This window comes from Cibotium barometz, chromosome 57, assembly GCF_041138505.1.
Source record: "Cibotium barometz isolate CiBa-2024 chromosome 57, ASM4113850v1, whole genome shotgun sequence".
Lineage (NCBI taxonomy): Eukaryota > Viridiplantae > Streptophyta > Polypodiopsida > Cyatheales > Cibotiaceae > Cibotium > Cibotium barometz.
Window position 1 is genome coordinate 13,137,075 of NC_141102.1, and position 17,918 is coordinate 13,154,992.

General features: G+C 45.4%; 1 protein-coding gene across 2 annotated transcripts in view; it reads right to left on the minus strand.

The window, feature by feature from the left end:
• LOC147606445 (DNA-directed RNA polymerase 2A-like) overlaps positions 1 to 13,634 on the minus strand; it is a 128,950-nt gene extending 115,316 nt beyond the window's left edge. Inside the window, exons 1-3 of one of the 2 annotated variants that reach the window (XM_086791846.1) lie at positions 12,310 to 13,634; positions 11,047 to 11,238; positions 10,817 to 10,956 (exon numbers count right to left, since the gene is read on the minus strand). In XM_086791846.1, coding sequence (XP_086647972.1) covers positions 10,817 to 10,956; positions 11,047 to 11,238; positions 12,310 to 13,440 — 1,463 coding nt within the window. In that variant the 5' untranslated portion in view covers positions 13,441 to 13,634. The remainder of the gene's footprint in view (positions 1 to 10,816; positions 10,957 to 11,046; positions 11,239 to 12,309) is intronic. The other variant, XM_086791847.1, reaches the window with a different exon arrangement.
• Positions 13,635 to 17,918: the final 4,284 nt, after the last annotated feature.

Here is a 17,918-nt window from a genome sequence, read left to right on the forward strand (position 1 = left end):
AAGACTCAATTTCTGCACAATTTTGTAGTTAACAAAGTTATGTGAGCTACCATGGTCTAGAAGAATGTGGATTCTATGGCCATTCACTTCTCCATACACTCGGAGAAGATCATGCAAGCCAAAAACTTTAGAGTTGAACAGACAATCAGAACATGTGAGAAAGTACAGTAACTGACGTACCTGTCAAAGACAACTGGTTAGCTGCCTTTGGCTTGGGTCCTGCGTTGGTCTTTCACCCTTTTGTTTCGGGCACTCATTACGCATGTGTTCTAAAGCTTTGCCTGAGAGGAAACCTACTGCTAACTGGATCTTTTTTCCATCATCATATGGATGAAACTGAAAATGGACCTGCCACTTATGTAGCCAAGTGTCCACGATCTCCTTGGTACGTTGCTTTTGCTCGCCTCCGAACGGTTCCGGAGTAATGTTGGGGCCTAAAGCAGAGGCCAAGGTATCCATACCCGAAAGAGTAGATAGGGTAGTGATCAAGAGAGAGATGGAGTTCTGCAAAGCTTGCATCTGGGCGGCAATTTGTGCCTGACGTTCCGAAGAAGAAGCTTCGAGAGCTACTTTAAACTCTTGGAAATCTGATTTTGACACACAATCGTCAAAAAGATCGGCATCGGTATCCTCCGTAGCCGGCAAGCCTTCGCGTTCGACAAGGAGCTCCAACTCGAATTCTTGGGTCGACATCTTGAAGAGGGCAAGTGGAGAGAAAATTCGATCTTGCACAAGAATAGTGCGAGAGAACTTGAAAGCTTGAGAGCTTGAAAACTTGAGAGATGTGTGGCAAGAAGCCCACTTAAGGGGTTTATATAATCTACCCCAAAAGCAACTTGAGCTTTTGCTTTTGTGTTTATATATATATATATATATATATATATATATATATATATATATTCTATTTTCTTTAAAAAAACACCTTTAAACCTTAGGGCCTTTAAACTCTTTATAAAAAAAAATTAATGTTTTTTTAAAAAAAACGAAAGCACCCAAATCGGTGGAATGCTTTTACTGTTTTTTTTCTGGGAATTAGCGTCGCCGGCTACGCCGTGTTGCCGTCACTTGCGCTGCTGCCGGGTGTCCATGGCCGCTTGCGCCAGCCTGCTTGCGTAGGCCTGGCCACAAGCCGGCGTAGGCCTGGGCGCTTGCCTACGTAGGCCTGGGCGCCAGCCTACGTAGGCTTGGCCGGCTGCCTACATGCCTGCCCGCTTGTTCGTTGGCGCCTCCAACATCCGGTAGCCCACGACCAGTACACGACCAGCACCGACAACGATCCCCATCTCGCGCTCTCTTTCTCTCGTTCAACAAAAAAGAACATGCTTTTTTTTTTTGCTGTTTTCTCTCACGACTTGTTCATGCGACTGCACAAACATCTTCAGCCTTCTTCTTGCAAAGCAAAACAACCCTACCAAACCACCTACACCCTCATCACGGGTTCTTTGATGAAAAAGCACATACTATCTGAAAAAACAGCAGCATGCATAAACAAAACAGCAAGCTTCTTGAACACATACCTTTCTTCGATCTCATCTTCTCTACCTACAGACTTGCTCGTTCACGAGGCATGCTCTGATACCACTGTCAAATCCCCAAAGAATCTCCTTGTAGAACGCTCCTGGTACGAGACTCGAAACCTGCAAACAAACAAGAAGGGGGTGCAGGCGTGACTCACCTCCCAACCACGACAGCCGTGGGCAAGCCCACAGACTTGGCTGTCACCACCGAGCCACGAGCTGAGCTAACTAGGTTGACGTACCGACCAATCTCTACTACACGACATCCCATACCGCCACGAAGCTACTCTCGTGGGCCTCGAGACTGCTGCCGGCCTCGGCTGCATAAAGCAGGTGCACGTCTGCACTAGATCCAGGCTCCAAACCATAGAGCCCTCACAAATCATGCAAGACTCTATATGACTAATGACTAACCTTGGCCACCCTTTTATTGGCTCTAGGCCGGTCATCGGGCGTCCACACTTGGACGCTCGCCCGTCCATACTTGGGTGCCTGCCCGTTAGTCTTTCCCTAACTTAGCTCGCCAATCAGCCTGCCTAGCTCCAAGCTTCCCCAAACCTGGAAGCTAGTCCTGTGTGCGTGTAGCACACGGTAGATACACACTGTGCACATGACATAGACCGAGATCAGTCATCTCAAAAGTTCGTCTTAGCTATGCCATGATATCAGTCACTTTGGCTTAATTTGAACCAGAAATGATGAGGTCATCAACATACAACACTAGGTAGCAAACCATATTGGGATCAAAGTGAGATGGTTGAAAACCTTGGCTGTGTAAAAATCCGTTGATGCGATGATACCACGCTCTAGGGGCTTGCTTAAGCCCATAAAGAGCTTTATTGAGGCGGAAGACTTTGTCCTCCTACCCATGGAGCGGGAAACCCAGAGGCTGGTCAACATAGACCTCTTCCTTGAGAATGCCATTGAGGAAGGCACTCTTGACATCCATCTGATAGACTGGCCATGTGGTGTGTGCAGCTAAATTGAGTAAGAGATGGATTGTCGTCATTCGAGCGATAGGTGCGAAGGTCTCGTTGAAGTCAATGCCTTCTTTTTGGCGAAAATCTTGCACCACAAGCCGGGCTTTGTATTTGTCCAAGGTACCATCGGCTTTAAATTTGGTGCGAAAGATCATTTGGTTCCGGGATGACCTTATGATGAGGGCGATCCACAAGGGACCACATGCCATTACGATCAATGCTTTCGAGTTCTTGTTCCATAGTCTGTTTCTAGGTTGGCTGTTGGATAGCATCTTTTCATGATGTTGGCTCATCATGCGCTACATAGTCTGCGGAGAAAACAGAGGAAAATGAGGCACGAGGAGTGAACCTCGTGGACCGTCCAAAGGGGTATCATGGGGAAGCATGTCAGAATCATGCATGGTCTGTTGGTACCAGCGGGGTAAGGGTCCCTGGGTGGCTGACGGGAGGAGCAAGGCTCCTCAAGAGGCGGAGTGATAGGAATAGTTGGAGATTCTTGTTCGGATGGTATGGGCAGTGGAAGGCAAAGTAAATCCCGCTCATCAAAGACAATGTCTTGACGAACGAAGACTTTGTTCGATCTTGGATCAAAAACTTTGTAAGCCTTTGATTCAGAAGAGTAGCCCACAAAAATGAGTAACTCACTTCTTGGCTCAAGCTTGCCCTTCGTGTCATTTGGAGTGTGAGTGTACACACAACACCCAAAGACACAAAAATGGGAAATAGTTGGTTTTCGCCATTAAATGCCTCAAACGGGGTCCTATGAGGAACAACGATCGTGGGGTAATGGTTCGGAAGGTATACTGCAGTGTTGACAGATTATGACCAAAGGCATTCAGGCAGCTCAGCTCCAAAGAGCATGGAGTGTGCCATATCCATCACAGTTTGGTTCTTGCGCTCGACCACTCCATTTTGTGAGGGGGAGTTGGTGGAGGTGTTTTGGCGTTGAATGCCTTGCTCTTACAAGAACTCGGTAAATTGATGGGAGATAAACCATTGTCACTGCGAGCAATCCCAATCGAGACGTCCATTTGATTAGTGACTAACTGAACCCACGTGGAAAAGTATTGGAAGGCATCTGATTTATGCTTCAGGAAATACACCCACATGTACCTTCAATAATCATCAACAATTAGCATGGAGTAGAGAGACCCATCCAAGGAGGGGTTGAGGATAGCCTGAGCACGATGAGTAGCATGATGTGGGAATGGGGAACGATGCTGCTTACCCATTTGACATGGTTGGCAGACATCCTTTGCAAGTTTGAGGGTGGGAATGCCTTCAACCAACGGGTCTAGTGCCATAGTCGTTCAGTGTCTGAAGGAGCTTTGGTCGCATAGCCACGAACTCCATGAAATTCAGAATCCTTGGAAGATGGCTCAGATAAAAAAAAAAAGTAGACATGCGGTATAAGCCATCCGTTTGTGCCTGACCTTGGGCAACAAGAAGACCTCTAGTCTCATCAATCACCTCTACAACTTGCTTGTTGAAGTAAACTCCACAATCGAGTTGGGTTAGTTGGGATACAGAAAGTAAATTGAGGCCCAAGTTAGGAACAAGATAGACATTGGCTAATGTTGCCTGATTGGGGCCTATGTTGGTGTCAAATAAAACGGTGCCAACAGATCTGATGGACATCAGTGTGTTATTGCCACATCGAACTTCACCCTTAGCAGGTCGTTGAGAGATGAAAATGTCAGCATTGCATGCCATATGGTGTGTAGCTCCACTGTCAACTACCCAAGTTATCGGATGGCCATAGGGAAGTGTTGGGTGGGCTTCGATGATAGGCACAGAAAGATCATGAGGTAATTGACAAATCTGAATGAGGACGGACGCTTCCACATGTGGATTGCCTCGTCTAGGTCGTCGTTTCTTCTTCCTTCCAGAGGAGTGACCAAAATCAACCTCAAATGTGACCTGAGTGACATTGGCCGAGGGGTCGGGATGTGGTGTAAGAGTTGACGAATTAGACATCTCTTTCAGGGTGGCAAAAGAAACAGATTGGGTGGGGGGGCCTTGAGCGACTTGACAAGTGGGTCGCCACGAAGATGATCTAGGCCAATTCTTACCATTGCCTTGTTGCGGGTTCCTGGGGGGGGGGCGGGGGGGGGGACCTTGTAGAGTAGGTGCTTGATTATTACCCCCTCTTGATTGCCAATTAGGGGCATTGCTGCCACCTTGGTTATTTTGGCGATTCGAGTTAGTGGGGTTGTTACTTTTATTTTCCTTGGCTTTAATGCCATACTCATCATCAACATGTCCAGGCAATTGGCAAGGAGTGCAGAATCTATTCTTTTTGGGAATATTCTGCTAGTAGGGAGTGGGTGTTGAGGTAGGGTTTTTGGGTTCAATATTGTTGCCTTGAGGTTTACCTTGATTTCCTGAGTTGCCGTTCCCCTTTCCTTGCTGCCTTTTTTGAGTAGAGGTGGTATTGGACACAAGGGCCCCCTCTTGAGTAGAGGAGGAAGATTTCTTGGGATGAAACCGGGCATGGAACCGAGCGAAGCGCAAGAGTTGGCACTCACATTCATATATAGGTTAGGCATAGGTTCTAGACTAATGGTCTGTGTGACAAAAGTAAAGAAACTAGGAGGCAACTTGTTCAGTAAAGTGATAACCTGGTCTTCTTGAGACTTGGCGGAGCCAGTGGTGGCGTTCTCCGCGTTAAGGCGTTGGTATTTAGCAACCTTCACGGTCAAGTCATCACTCTCTTTTATAGAGAAAAGTTGGATTTGATGCTCGAGATCAATGTGACGCGTGCAATCACGTGCTGCATCTCTCTCTGCAAGGTGTGCCCATCTGTCAGAGACATAGGGGAACAACTGGAGTTGTGAATGAAACTACGGTAGAAGGCCTTGCATGAGCTCCACTATGGCAGTGGCATTCCTAGCCTCCCAATAGCGGATGACTTCAGGAGGTGCTAGTGAGGGGTGGGGTTTTGGTTGGAGTCTCTTCACTAGGTTCCAAGAACCTTTGGAAGTGAAAACTTGTTCCATAAGATTAGCCCAGGTGGTGTAATTAGACCCATTGAAACGAGTCTTTTCTGTGAAAGCATTTCTGGACATAGAGACACGAAAGGAAGGAGGTGGGGGGTCCAGGATGGCTGGTACCCATATCCGGATTGTAAAGAGTGAGGAGGAACCATAAAATCCACTAATACCAGGCATAGGTGAAGGACCTGGCGAGGGTCTCCATAAGATGGAATGTAAGGTTGGGCACTCGGCATAGGTGGAACTTGGCTGAGGCACAAATCCTTGAGTAGGCACATAAGTAGGAAAAGCAGTAGTGCCAGATGGGTTGGTAAACAAAATGATACCCCGGAACGCTGGGTGGCACCACAGTGCTAGAAGGCATAGTGCTGATAGATACCTGTGTTGGGTAAAACCCATACGTAGGACCCAATGGGGGTGCAACCGGTAATGGCTGCACACCAACACTAATAGGAAAAGACATAGGTTGGGTGGGAGGGTTTTGTGCTTGAGGTCGTGCAGTATTCCAAAACACATAGGAGCAGGAACAGAAGGTCAACCAGAAGTGAAAACAATGTTACCTCCTTGAACACCAAAAATGTGGGAGTGAATTCTACTCCTAGACCCTCCTCTATTTGGGTTCACATAATTCCAAGGATCGAGGATGTTTGGACTTAACTACAGTCGTGGGATCACTGTGCGTGGTAACACGGACTCTGATTGGGCCGATGATTTCGATTCTCGGTGTTCTCATGGTGGTTATTTGTACTCTCTTGGATCTTCCCATAGTCACAGGGAATGGGCATTTTTAGTCTTGGGAATGTTGGGGATGGGAGCATCTTCCCGTTCCCATTCCCATCCCATGTCACTCTATAGTCACAGGGAATGGCCATTCTAGCGTTTACATCAGCACATCATCAGCGTTTACATCAGCATTCATCAGCACATCATCAGCGTTTTACATCAGCATTCATCAGCGCTTACATCAGCACATCACCAGCGTTTACATCACGTTTTTCACAGCTAATGGGACAGCAGCCCCCTCTCCTACATAGAGCACTTCAGCGTTTTTCCTCACCTCACACCATCAGGACGGCAGCCCACTCTCTGCTTATCTTCACCATCGACACCAGTTCAGGTACGTAGCACCCGTGTCACCAGAGGTTGCACCACTCGGGACGACAGCCCTCTCTACACCTTACCACCTCAGGTACGCAGCACCCGTGTCACCAAAGCTTGCACCACTCGGGACGGCAGCCCTCTCTGCTCCTCACCACCCCTCATGTACGCAACACCCTTGTCACCAGAGCTTGCACCCCTCAGGTAGGCAGCACCCTTGTAATCAGAGCCTGCATCCTTCAGGTCTTGCAACACCCTTGTCAACAGAGCTTGCACCACCACCACTAGAGACGGCAGCCCTCTGCTCTTCATCTAACACCTCAAGTACAGTACCACCCTTGTCACCAAAGCTTGCAGCCCTCTCTGCTCCTCACCACCCCTCAGGTACGCAACACCCTTGTCACCAGAGCTTGCACCCCTCAGGTACGCAGCACCCTTGTATTCAGAGCCTGCACCCTTCAGGTCTTGCAACACCCTTGTCAACAGAGCTTGCACCACCACCACTAGAGACGGCAGCCCTCTGCTCTTCATCTACCACCTCAGGTGCAGTACCACCCTTGTCACCAAAGCCTGCATCACCTCATCTTCCGCTGCCACTACCACCTCGGAGTGCCTCTGCTTCCACCGACGCGAGCCCTCGACACCGACTACCTCTCGGAGTGCTTTGCCTCACATTGACGCGAGCCTTCGTTCATCAACCGTGCTTCAGCTCCGACATCATCTCTACTTCTGTACTGGTCTTTCTACTTAGAGTTACCTCACATCAGAGGGCTCTTGTACATATGTTCACTCACCATTATATATAGACTCCCTCACATATTTCATGCTGTGTTGTTTAGCTCTGATCTCTCGTGCATCTGGTCCTTTCGTCCTTTTGCCCTCACATGGTATCAGAGCTATTGTGAGCAAAGGGATCGAAGACCTCAAGAGCACACACATGGATCGTCTACCCGCACTCCTCCCGAAGGACCAATTCTTCTCACCCGAATTTGATTCTCCAGATCTGGACCACACAGGGAATGGGACTTCTTACTCAATGGAGAGCCCCGTTCAAGATCTTGCTTTGGAAGACGATCAACCCATCTACATCACCTCACCCTCACCACCTTTGCCATCACGATCGCCCTCTCTGACTTTATCAAATTTTGTTTCTAGAGGGCGATACTTTCCTTCTGCCAATGTGTCATTATGGGACCCTGGCATCCTCCATCTTCTCTCATGGTCCCCTTTTTGGCCTAAGAGGGGGTGTCTGAAAATGGCATCTTGTGCAGCGCTAAAAAGGGGATATTATCTAGATTTTTTTTTGATTTATTAGCTTTTTGCTATTTTTGTTTCTTTGCTGCTGGCCGACCAGCAGTCCACCTTGGCATATATAGCTTTGCCTCATCTTTCACCAGGCACTACCATATCATTGATCATACCCGGTACCACTTCATATGCTGCTGCTACTGCTTCTGCCGGGCTTTACATCACATAGCTTCATTATCCTCGCCTGACAAGACAGCACCTCAGCGTTTTCTCATCTGGCCACATCACTGGACAGCAGCTCACTCTCTGCTACAAGCCACACCTTGGGACAGCAGCCCTCTCTGCTACATTCAGCGTTGACATCAGCACATCATCAGTGTTTACATTCATCAGCACATCATCAGCGTTTTACATCAGCACATCATCAGCGTTCATCAGCGCTTACATCAGCACATCATCAGTGTTTACATCAGCTTATCGTCAGCGTTTTATCACAGCTCATGGGACAGCAGCCCCCTCTGCTACATAGAGCACTTCAGCGTTTTTCCTCAGCTCTCACCATCGGGACAACAGCCCACTCTCTCCTACATCACACCATCGGGACGGCAAACCATTCTCTGCTTATCTTCACCATCGACACCACTTCAAGTACGCAACACCCGTGTCACCAGAGCTTGCACCACTCAAGACAGCAGCCCTCTGTGCTCCTTACCACCTAAGGTACGCAGCACCCATATCACCAGAGCTTATCACCAGAGCTTGCACCACTTGGGGCGGCAGCCCTCTGTGCTCCTCACCACCCCTCAGGTACGTAGCACCCTTGTCACTAGAGCTTGCACCCCTCAGGTACGCAGCACCCTTGTCATCAAAGCCTGCACCCTTCAGGTGTTGCAGCACCCTTGTCATCAAAGCTTGCACCACCACCACTCGGGACGGCAGCCCTCTCTGCTATAGTCACAAGGGACAGGGGACCGGAATGGGAACGGGACGGGAATGGGTAGGGAGCGGGGACGGGGGAGGGATCGGCACTTAAAAAAGCGAAATAGTCGGTTATTGATTCACCATGTTTCTACATAAAATGCTCCCATTGTTGCTGGTAATCTACGAGAATAAACGGCTTCAAGAAAGCCTTGCAACGGCAATCATCCCAACAAGTCACGTAAGGTGATCTTCCCACCACAAGAGAGCGGCATGAGTCAAAGCCATATGCATCATATGGAGCTGAAAAATAACCACCTGATGTTGCCAACGTGGCAATCATCTCACGGGTCCTCCGGTGACGACTTCTCTGTCCATCTTCCCGTTGAGCTTGGGAGGATTCAAAAGCTTCAATAATTGAGCTCGTTTCTCACGAGGCATGGAGGAAGTTCCCCGATGTCGAGCCAGTGAAGGCGAGCGGGAACTGTCAAGAGAATCCGGTGGAGAGGGACTCCGCGAAGGAGGCCGTCCGCGACGCGAACGACGTCTCTCCCACTAACTACGCACAGTTGTAGAAGGATGACTACTGGACTAGAAGCGAAGCCCATCAATGCATCCAAAGGAGTGAAAAATCCTCCTCCATAAAGTTTTGCCACTTCATCCTCAAACGCGTCCAACACTTACTCTAAAACGCATGCCCTTGAAGATTCTGGATTCAAAATACTCAATGCTAGAGGTGCTGACTCCATCCTATCGATGTCCATGAATGCCTTCATGCGGAGAACCAAATCAATGAGTTGCGAATCCATGACAGATATCAAGTGATCAAGGACCCGGTGAAGGATTTCAACCTTGCACGATGAGGTAAGAGTTTGGTGGGGCACAAAAGCACAATATAAAAGGCTTTGTTGGAGCAGGAAAGCACAATATGCCCCAATTAACATGAAGATAACCCAAATATTCACTTTTCCCTCTACCCTATCCAAGCAATCAACGCTCACGGATGCCAAAAAAGGAAAAAAGTTTGCAAGTTCCCTAGGCTCTGATACCAATTGTAGAACACTTGTGCCTATGTGCTAGGGTTTTCTAGAGAAAGAAAGAAGAGTGCGGCAGAATCACACAAACAGCACACACAATAGTCCTAAACTACTGCTCTATATTATGTACAAAAAAGAAGTAATATGACAGAAATTAAAGTACAAGATGTGGCTGAGACTCAAGACGTCAAATCGAAGCCATGTGACCTACTGTACACTCCTAGCTAGCACTTCGACTACACGGAAACGCTCTATGAAGTCAACACTGAGGAGAGCATATGTATATGACATACCAATGCTCCTAGTCGGCCAATAGTATTGTTGTTGGCCAGTTGTACCCGACTGCCACGTCATCAATGTCATGTCATCAATGCCACATCACCGCTACCACATGGCAATGCCACGTGTCACCTGCGCTGTCCAACTCTGCCCGTCAGCTGCTATCTGATGTCTGGCTCTGCCCTGCATACTCATGGGTGTGTCACACCTCAGCAGCCTGGAAAGGAGCTGGGCAGCAATGTCTACCAGGCAGGCAACCTGGACAGGATCGGGCAGATCCTGTAGCAGGTCACACACAGGTCAGGCAGGACCGACCAGCCCCTCAAGGCTCATGCAGCTATAAATAGACCAGCTCGGGTCTTATTCCATTATCTCGTGATTATGGAGCTTACCCATCTGGAGCACTAGAGCAAGGCAATTTGGGAAGAAGCTGGAAATCCAGTATGCCGCTAGCCTTTGGCTGAGGGACAGAAACTTGGGCAGAGATTTAAGGGGGATTATTTTTTCATTATATTTTGTATTTTCAGAACAGTCGGCTGTACGTTATTCTTGTACATAATATACAGTTAGGGTTAGGTCTAGTCTATGTTTGCTTGAGTTTGAGTGTGTTCAACTGCCATCTTCTCTCTCTAATAACTCTTTCAAAGCACAAGTAGTCTTACAGTAATCATAATTTAGCATGACAAAGACCAGCTTTTAGCAGATGCATGCCTTTATTACCAATCAAGTTAAGGGGAAAACTATACCTCCTCTTTTTGCTCGTAAGCGTTTTTTGTTCATGCTGTAAGGCCGGACGTACTTCCGGAGGATCATGTGTTGGTGATTGACTGGCTGGAGGATGTATATAGGCAACATTCATCAAAATGTCTATCAACCTGGAGCCAACCTGATACCAGTAAAATACCCTTAAAAACTCCACGGAAATTCCAACTACACTACACAAAAATGAAGACCTAAGACAAGATACCACCATTACCTTAACTTGCACAGGACTGCCCCAGGGCTTGGAAACCCTCTCTCTTTTCAAAGTCTTGCCTAAGAGCCGAACATTTTGCCGCTTTATCATCTTCTCCACATTCATCTGCAGATCTGTGTCCTTGGCATTGGACGGAGCCTCCCCACGCTTCTGCTTCTTCTTCCTCTTGTTCATAATCCTAAATATTTCAGTCTGCGAGTCATATAAAGAAATATCACCATCAGCCCTTCAATTAAACAGCATGTTTAAGGAAAACTCCCAAAAAGCATCTTGAACACAACGAGCAGAACCAACCAACATAGATGCAACGGTACACAGCCCATATTTTTGCCAACCTGGACCAACTGTCAGGTTGATGTCCAGCCCAAACTTGAGAGCACAGGGAGGAAAGGTGTGTGAGAACAACAATTTGTGAATCAGGCACAAATCAAGGAACAAGACAATGACCATCATCACACCTGCAGCACATCTGTTGGTTTCTTACAATCTCCCTACACGGGTTGCTGTGACTAAGAGCTCCCAGTGATGTTTTTCTCAATTATGTTGTTACAGAGCCCGCACAGAGTAGTTTGCCAACAACCCCTTACTACAAAGCCCACATGGAGCCACTTGTCAGCAGCCTGTGACCACTTCGTGAAACTTCAGTTTTTCTTCCTGCAGCACATACACCACGTGCACATAGATAGCTAGCAATTGACAGCCCTACTCCAGGGAATATCTCCGCAAAATGCACAGCTTAAGCTCATCTTCTCACATCTTGCAGCTCCCATACTATGTGCACATAGGTAGCTAGCAGATCTCCAACGTTGAGAACCCTACTCCAGAGAAGATCTTAGCATGTTGCGCAGCCTAGGGTCATCTTGTAAAATTGCTTCCGAGTCTAGCCTGACAATCCTGAAGTGCATGTGAGGACATCCATTCACATCCCAATCCCAACCTACAGCCACCCTTTGCCATTTGGATCCAAATTAGCACAGCATATCCTCAATCATCAAGACGCCCTGCGGTGCAATGGCACACCATATAGTTATCACAACCACCATTGCCCACCATCAGCATGGGTGCCATTTGGGCTGTCCACATCAAGTGCAGACAGGTGAACTTGCCTGTCCAGCTCCCCAGCGCATTGTATATTGTGTAACAGCCTTGTGATGGCAAAATGGCCTACTCATCTTCTACATGATCTCAGCTACAATGCATAGATGATAAAAAGCAGCTGTTTCCTACACATAATATCGAATGCCAGGTAAAGTGCTTACCCACCTCCTGCTCGACAGCCTCACCAATTGAAGATGCAACAGTCAAAAGACGAACATAACCCTGCTCCTGTTCTTTCATGAGCACTGCCATCAATTTATGCATGACAACCACAGCTAGGATGTCAGGAGGGAGCTGCAACAGGTATGGACCATATATATTCCTGTCTGGCAAGGGCTCTTTGTCGGTGATGGCCCTCTGCTCTGCAAGAATTGCATCACGGTATGGCTCAAACCAGCTTAATAGAAGACCCCTCACAAAGGGTACACTGGGGGCAAGTTTCTTCTTGCACATGCGCACCACCATGTCCTTGTACTCTAGGGTAGCCTTCCAGTAGGCCTCCATCTCCATCTTCCTCTGCCTTCTCCTCATCTTCTGTGTATGTCGACGAAGACCTGCAGCAGCTTCCTTTGCTGCTGCTGCTGCTGCTGCTGCTGCTGCATCTTCTGAGACACACTCCCTCAAATCGGGCTCGCAGCTTTCTGCTGTCTGCACAGGCCCCCTTAAAACAAAGTCCTCTGTGTCTGGAGATAGAGCTTCTGATTCCAGAGCTGTTGTTTGGTTGTGTGCCGCCACTGTTTCTTCTGTAAGGCTTTCTGCTGCCAAGGTTTTGGCTAGGTTTTCCGCTAATATTTCAGAAGCTAAGGTTTCAGGTGCCATCGTTTTTGCTTCCGATGTTTTTGCTAGGGTTTCGGAAGCTAAGGTTAGGGCTTTTTCTTCTGCTAGGGTTTCGGTGGCTAAAATATCTGCTTCTATGGTTTCCACTGCCTGCGCCGAGCTGCCAAAGGCTTTGCTGAAGCGGAAACTGTCTTGGAAGCACGCTCCGCGATGGCTTGGTGATGAAGAAGGCGATAGGAAACCAGCAGGGGCAGACTGTTTCATGTGGTTTGTGAGCACGGGCAAGCTACAGAGGACAGAATCAATGGTGGAGACGCTGTCCTGGTAAGAAGACACAGTCGGTTCGCCATTGAAGAGGGGCTCGCAGAACCAGGAAGCTCCCTGTGAGAGCCTAACAGCAGCAGCAGCAGCAGAGTCTCTTGAAGAGGAAGCTGCAGAGAGGGCGAGCGAGGAGGTTGATCGGCAGCGAAGGAAGGGAAGGTGGTGGCAGTTGGAATTGCGAGCTATGGCTCTCCACATGACCTTGGAGGCAGAAGGAGGTCTGGCTGCGCAATTAGGGTTTTCTCCTCCTCCTGCTCCTCCTTGGGCTTCAGCTGCACACAGACTCTTCCATGGACCGAGTGAAGACGCCAACCCTTAGAAATGAAAACAGACCGCCATTAACTCTATTGCTTTGTAATTTTTTTTGGCCTGCCCACAACATGCAAGGACTAAGCCTTCATTCATACTAAGCCTTCAATGAGGGTTTTCACTAAGTAAATTAGTGCCTTCAATTTTATTTTAAAAGCAAAAATAACCTTTTATTTGGTTGGTGCAAGTGTTATTGGGCTCAGTGGGCTTTAAAGGAGTGATGATTTGGGTGGGCGGCCCCGAGATTGGGCAGCGAAACCCTTGAGACTCCTTTTGGCCGCCACGGCCCCGAGATTGGGCATCATGGTGCGAAACCCTTGAGACTCCTTTTGGCCGCCATGCATTCATTGCATTAGGTTTGCTTGGCCTGATCTTATCTCTCTTGGGGTCAAGTTTACAATTGGTTCGAGTCTTCGTGTTGTTGTGTGTGTTGGGGTGGGGTTCGCTTTTCCTTGGGTTCTCTCCTAGATCAATTTCTGTGTTGGTCTCCTCATCGGTTGGCTTCGGTGCATGTCAGCTCTCTGGTGGGTGTCGTCCTCTGGTTGGCCTCCATGCTTGTCGGTTCAGTCTGGCTCCCCGGTTTGATTCCTCTTTTGTCCGATTGGCTTTCGTGGCTCTTGGTTTACTACGGCTCCCCAATCTGATTTTTCTATGCTCCTGGTTCTATGTGGTTGTCCAACAATTGCGCCAACCAAACAAAATTAAAGCTTTATGCTTATTTTAATAAATTATCAAGATTAAAACTCCATACTTATTTTAAAACAAACCAGATTAATATCACGATTAAAACTTCATCCTTATTCAAAAAAATGCAAAAAACAACATTATTCCACGAAAATGAAGCCGTGTGCAGATCATAATGTGCATGCATCCTATGATCTGCATGCATCCCAAGGATGCATGTAAGAAACAAAACATGATATCAAAGCCGCCATGCACTTAACCTCCCCCAATAATTAGAACAACCAATAATTAGAAGAAAAAAAAGTTAAAAAAATCAACAAACAAAGCCCCAGATTACTCATCCACCATGCGTTAAGGCTTTTAGCCACCATACGTTTGCTACATTGGGTTTGCTTGGCCTAGCCTCATCTCTTGGGGTCGAGTTTGTAGTTGATTTAATTCTTTATGTTTTTGTGTGTGTTGGGCTTTGGGTGGGCTTGCTTCGTTTTCGGTTCGCTCTTGGGTCAATTTCCGTGTTGGTCTCCTTGTCTGGTTGGCTTCGACGCATGTCAGTTATGTGGTGGGTGTGGTCGTTTGGTTGGCTTCCATGTTTTAAACTAATAATTTAAGGTTGATTTTTTTAAGTAATATAATATATTGTAAGGTTTATGGTATTTTAGCAATGATTTTTTAAGGTTTGCTTTGCCTGGACTCATCTCTTAGGGTCGGGTTTGCAACTAGTTTGAGTCTTCGTGTTGTTGTGTGCGTTGGGCTTTGGGTGGCATTCGCTTCATTTTCGGTTCACTCCTGGGTCGATTTCCATGTTGGTCTCCTCGTTCGGTTAACTTCGACACATGTCAATTCTGTGGTGGGTGTGGTCATCTGGTTAGCTTCCGTGTTTTTAACTAACAATTTAAGGTTGATTTTTTTGAAGTGATATAATATATTGTAAGGTTTATGGTATTTTAGCAATGATTTTTTAAGAATGGTGTTTTTGATCACCTTTTAATGCATTAATAATTGTGTTTTTAAATGCCTTTTAAAAACGAATGTTGTTTTGATTTTCTTTTTTAAATATGTAAAGTTCAAATATTTTATTTTAATATGTAAAGTTCAACTGTTTTATTGGTTTTATTTGTTAAGCCAATATTTATGGTCAGTTGTTAACGTGTTTTATTATATTGATTTTAATTTGAAATTTCTTTGCATGTTACTAACATTTGAATATTGGTTTTGTTTTTATTAAAAGGTTTTTTAAAGAAATTGTAAAGTTTATATTTAAAGTGTACATGCACGTTTATTATGCTATGCTAAGAGTTGAATGAAAGAATGATTAAAAAAACAAAAAAAAAGTTATTTTCATCATATTAATTAGTTGTCAAGTATTGTTTTCTTCTTCCTTTGCTAAACAGTGTTCTTGCTCTCTTGGCTCTTTGGGTCTTTAGCTAAACCTTCTAGCTATTCTTGTCTATAAAACCTATAAAGCCTCAACAATAACCAGAAATGTTGAGGAGCATGTTGATGAAGGAGTCCAGCCTATGGACCTTATTTATGGTAATTTGAATAAGTGAAGGAAACTTATTTTGTTGAATCTTTTATGACAAACACTTATATGAAGGTTAGAATCTTATATCTTAGCTTTATGTCTTAGATTTCCAGAAATTGGACTCTAAGTCACCTTCTTCTTCTTCTCCTCTCACCCCTCAAAAGAGCTTTTTGAAATGTACTAGTCCAAAGAAAACTTATGGATTCTCAGGATTTAAAAGGGCTATGAATTTGGGTGTTGCATACAAGGAAAGAATGGCCACAATGAATGAAGGTTAGATAAATGTTTTCTTTCCTTCATTACATTAGATGTCCATAAATGCAGCAAAATCCTTAAAGAATTTAGGGCTTTGCAACTCAGGGGGGTCACTCATAAATATGTAAGCGTAGCATGTGGGTTCAATGGAAGGGATTTTTAAAATCCCTTTTTTACACATTTTTTACATACAAAAGGGTACCATTTAAAGGGGGTATTTACATGTTGAATAGAAGAAGGGTATGTTTTATTCATGAAAAATTCACAAATAAGGGATTTTTAAAGTAGGCCTTGAACGCACGTGATACAAAGGGTTTCCTTATAGTGAACCCCCCGAGCTTTGCAGGGGTTGAAAAATGTGTGGCTGAATCTATTATTGTCCCTTCCAACCTTGAAGAAAACCAAGTAGTTGAAGAAACATCTATCATTCCACATTGCCAAGGAATAGAACAATGTGATGTATTATCTTTGCTAACAATTTCTGAGATCTCAAAGGCTATAAACTTCAGGTTTGCCTTTGAAGGCAAGGTGCTAGCAAAGTGTGGCACATACAAGGCATTGAAGGGTCCTTGGGCAAAAGTATTGAAAGCTGATCTTGCAGATATTCATGCTCAGCATACCATTACATTGGTAGTTTCAGAAGTGTTTATTTCAAGATTTGTGGAAGTGATAAGTATTCATAACTTTTTATGAATTGAGGGTGTTGTTGAGAAGGTCAAAATTTTAAATGATGGTTGCACAACAAATTTTTCCTTGCATGTGGATGCAACAACTACTATTATCAATGGTGAACCATTCCCTTGTGAGATTTCTTTCTTCCCTGAAGATAAGTGAATTTCTGTCTCAAGTTTCATTTAGTGGAAATACAATTTGTCCATTAGTGGATGTGGCCAAAATTGCATTTGTAGTTGTGAATATTGATAATGTGCCAAAGGGGAATGGAGGAAAACTTGAACAATTAACAATTGTTGATGGTCCACTTTCAACAGATCGTGCAAGTGTGATTCTCTTAGCTGTATTGGTGGCTGTCAATTAGATTTTTCCATTGTTATTGCTTGGTGTAATTCTTCTTGTAATTAACAATTGTTGATGGTCCACTTTCAACAGATCGTGCAAGTGTGATTCTCTTAGCTGTATTGGTGGCTGTCAATTAGATTTTTCCATTGTTATTGCTTGGTGTAATTCTTCTTGTATCTTGCAGCTCTCTTTTGTTCTTGAACATCATTATAAATATCATTGCATTGTCAATGATTTCCAAGAGAGTGGCACAGCCATGTATGTTGCTAGAAATATAGGTGTATAGAAGCAAAGAAGCAACACTCTATCAATTCTAGATGGGAAAATCCTAACTAGTGTTCCTACACCTCGTATTCAAAATGAATTCATGGATGCTTTCACAAGGCAGGTTTCCATTTTAGGATATGGGAAGAAGGTGAGATATGCTAAACTATTACTTTCATAAACATTCTTTTTTTTTTTCCTTTTCTTCTGAATTTATCATTGCATTCTAGGTTTTTGGCAAATTGTCAACCTAAACAATGTGAAGGTTGACTACATGTGCAATGAACGTAAAGAAACTAGAGTGAGTTGAAAAGCATCGGATCGGTTTTGTTATGCATGCTCAAAAGCAACAACAGTCTCCCAAATAGCAACTTTGCAAGCAAGGATTACTTTGCGTGATAGCTCCCAAACAAATGTCATACTGGTGGAGAGAGAGATACCTTGCGTGTTTGGTGTTCTTTTTTCAAAGCCAATGAACTAAGCTTGTATGAACCAGCACTAAGGGAACAAATTGATACGATCATTGGGACAACTTGCAATTCTAGAATGTTAATATTTCATGTGTGTGATATAGTTGCAAAGTGTATGAATTGGACTTTAATGTTAATTAGCTACAAGAAGC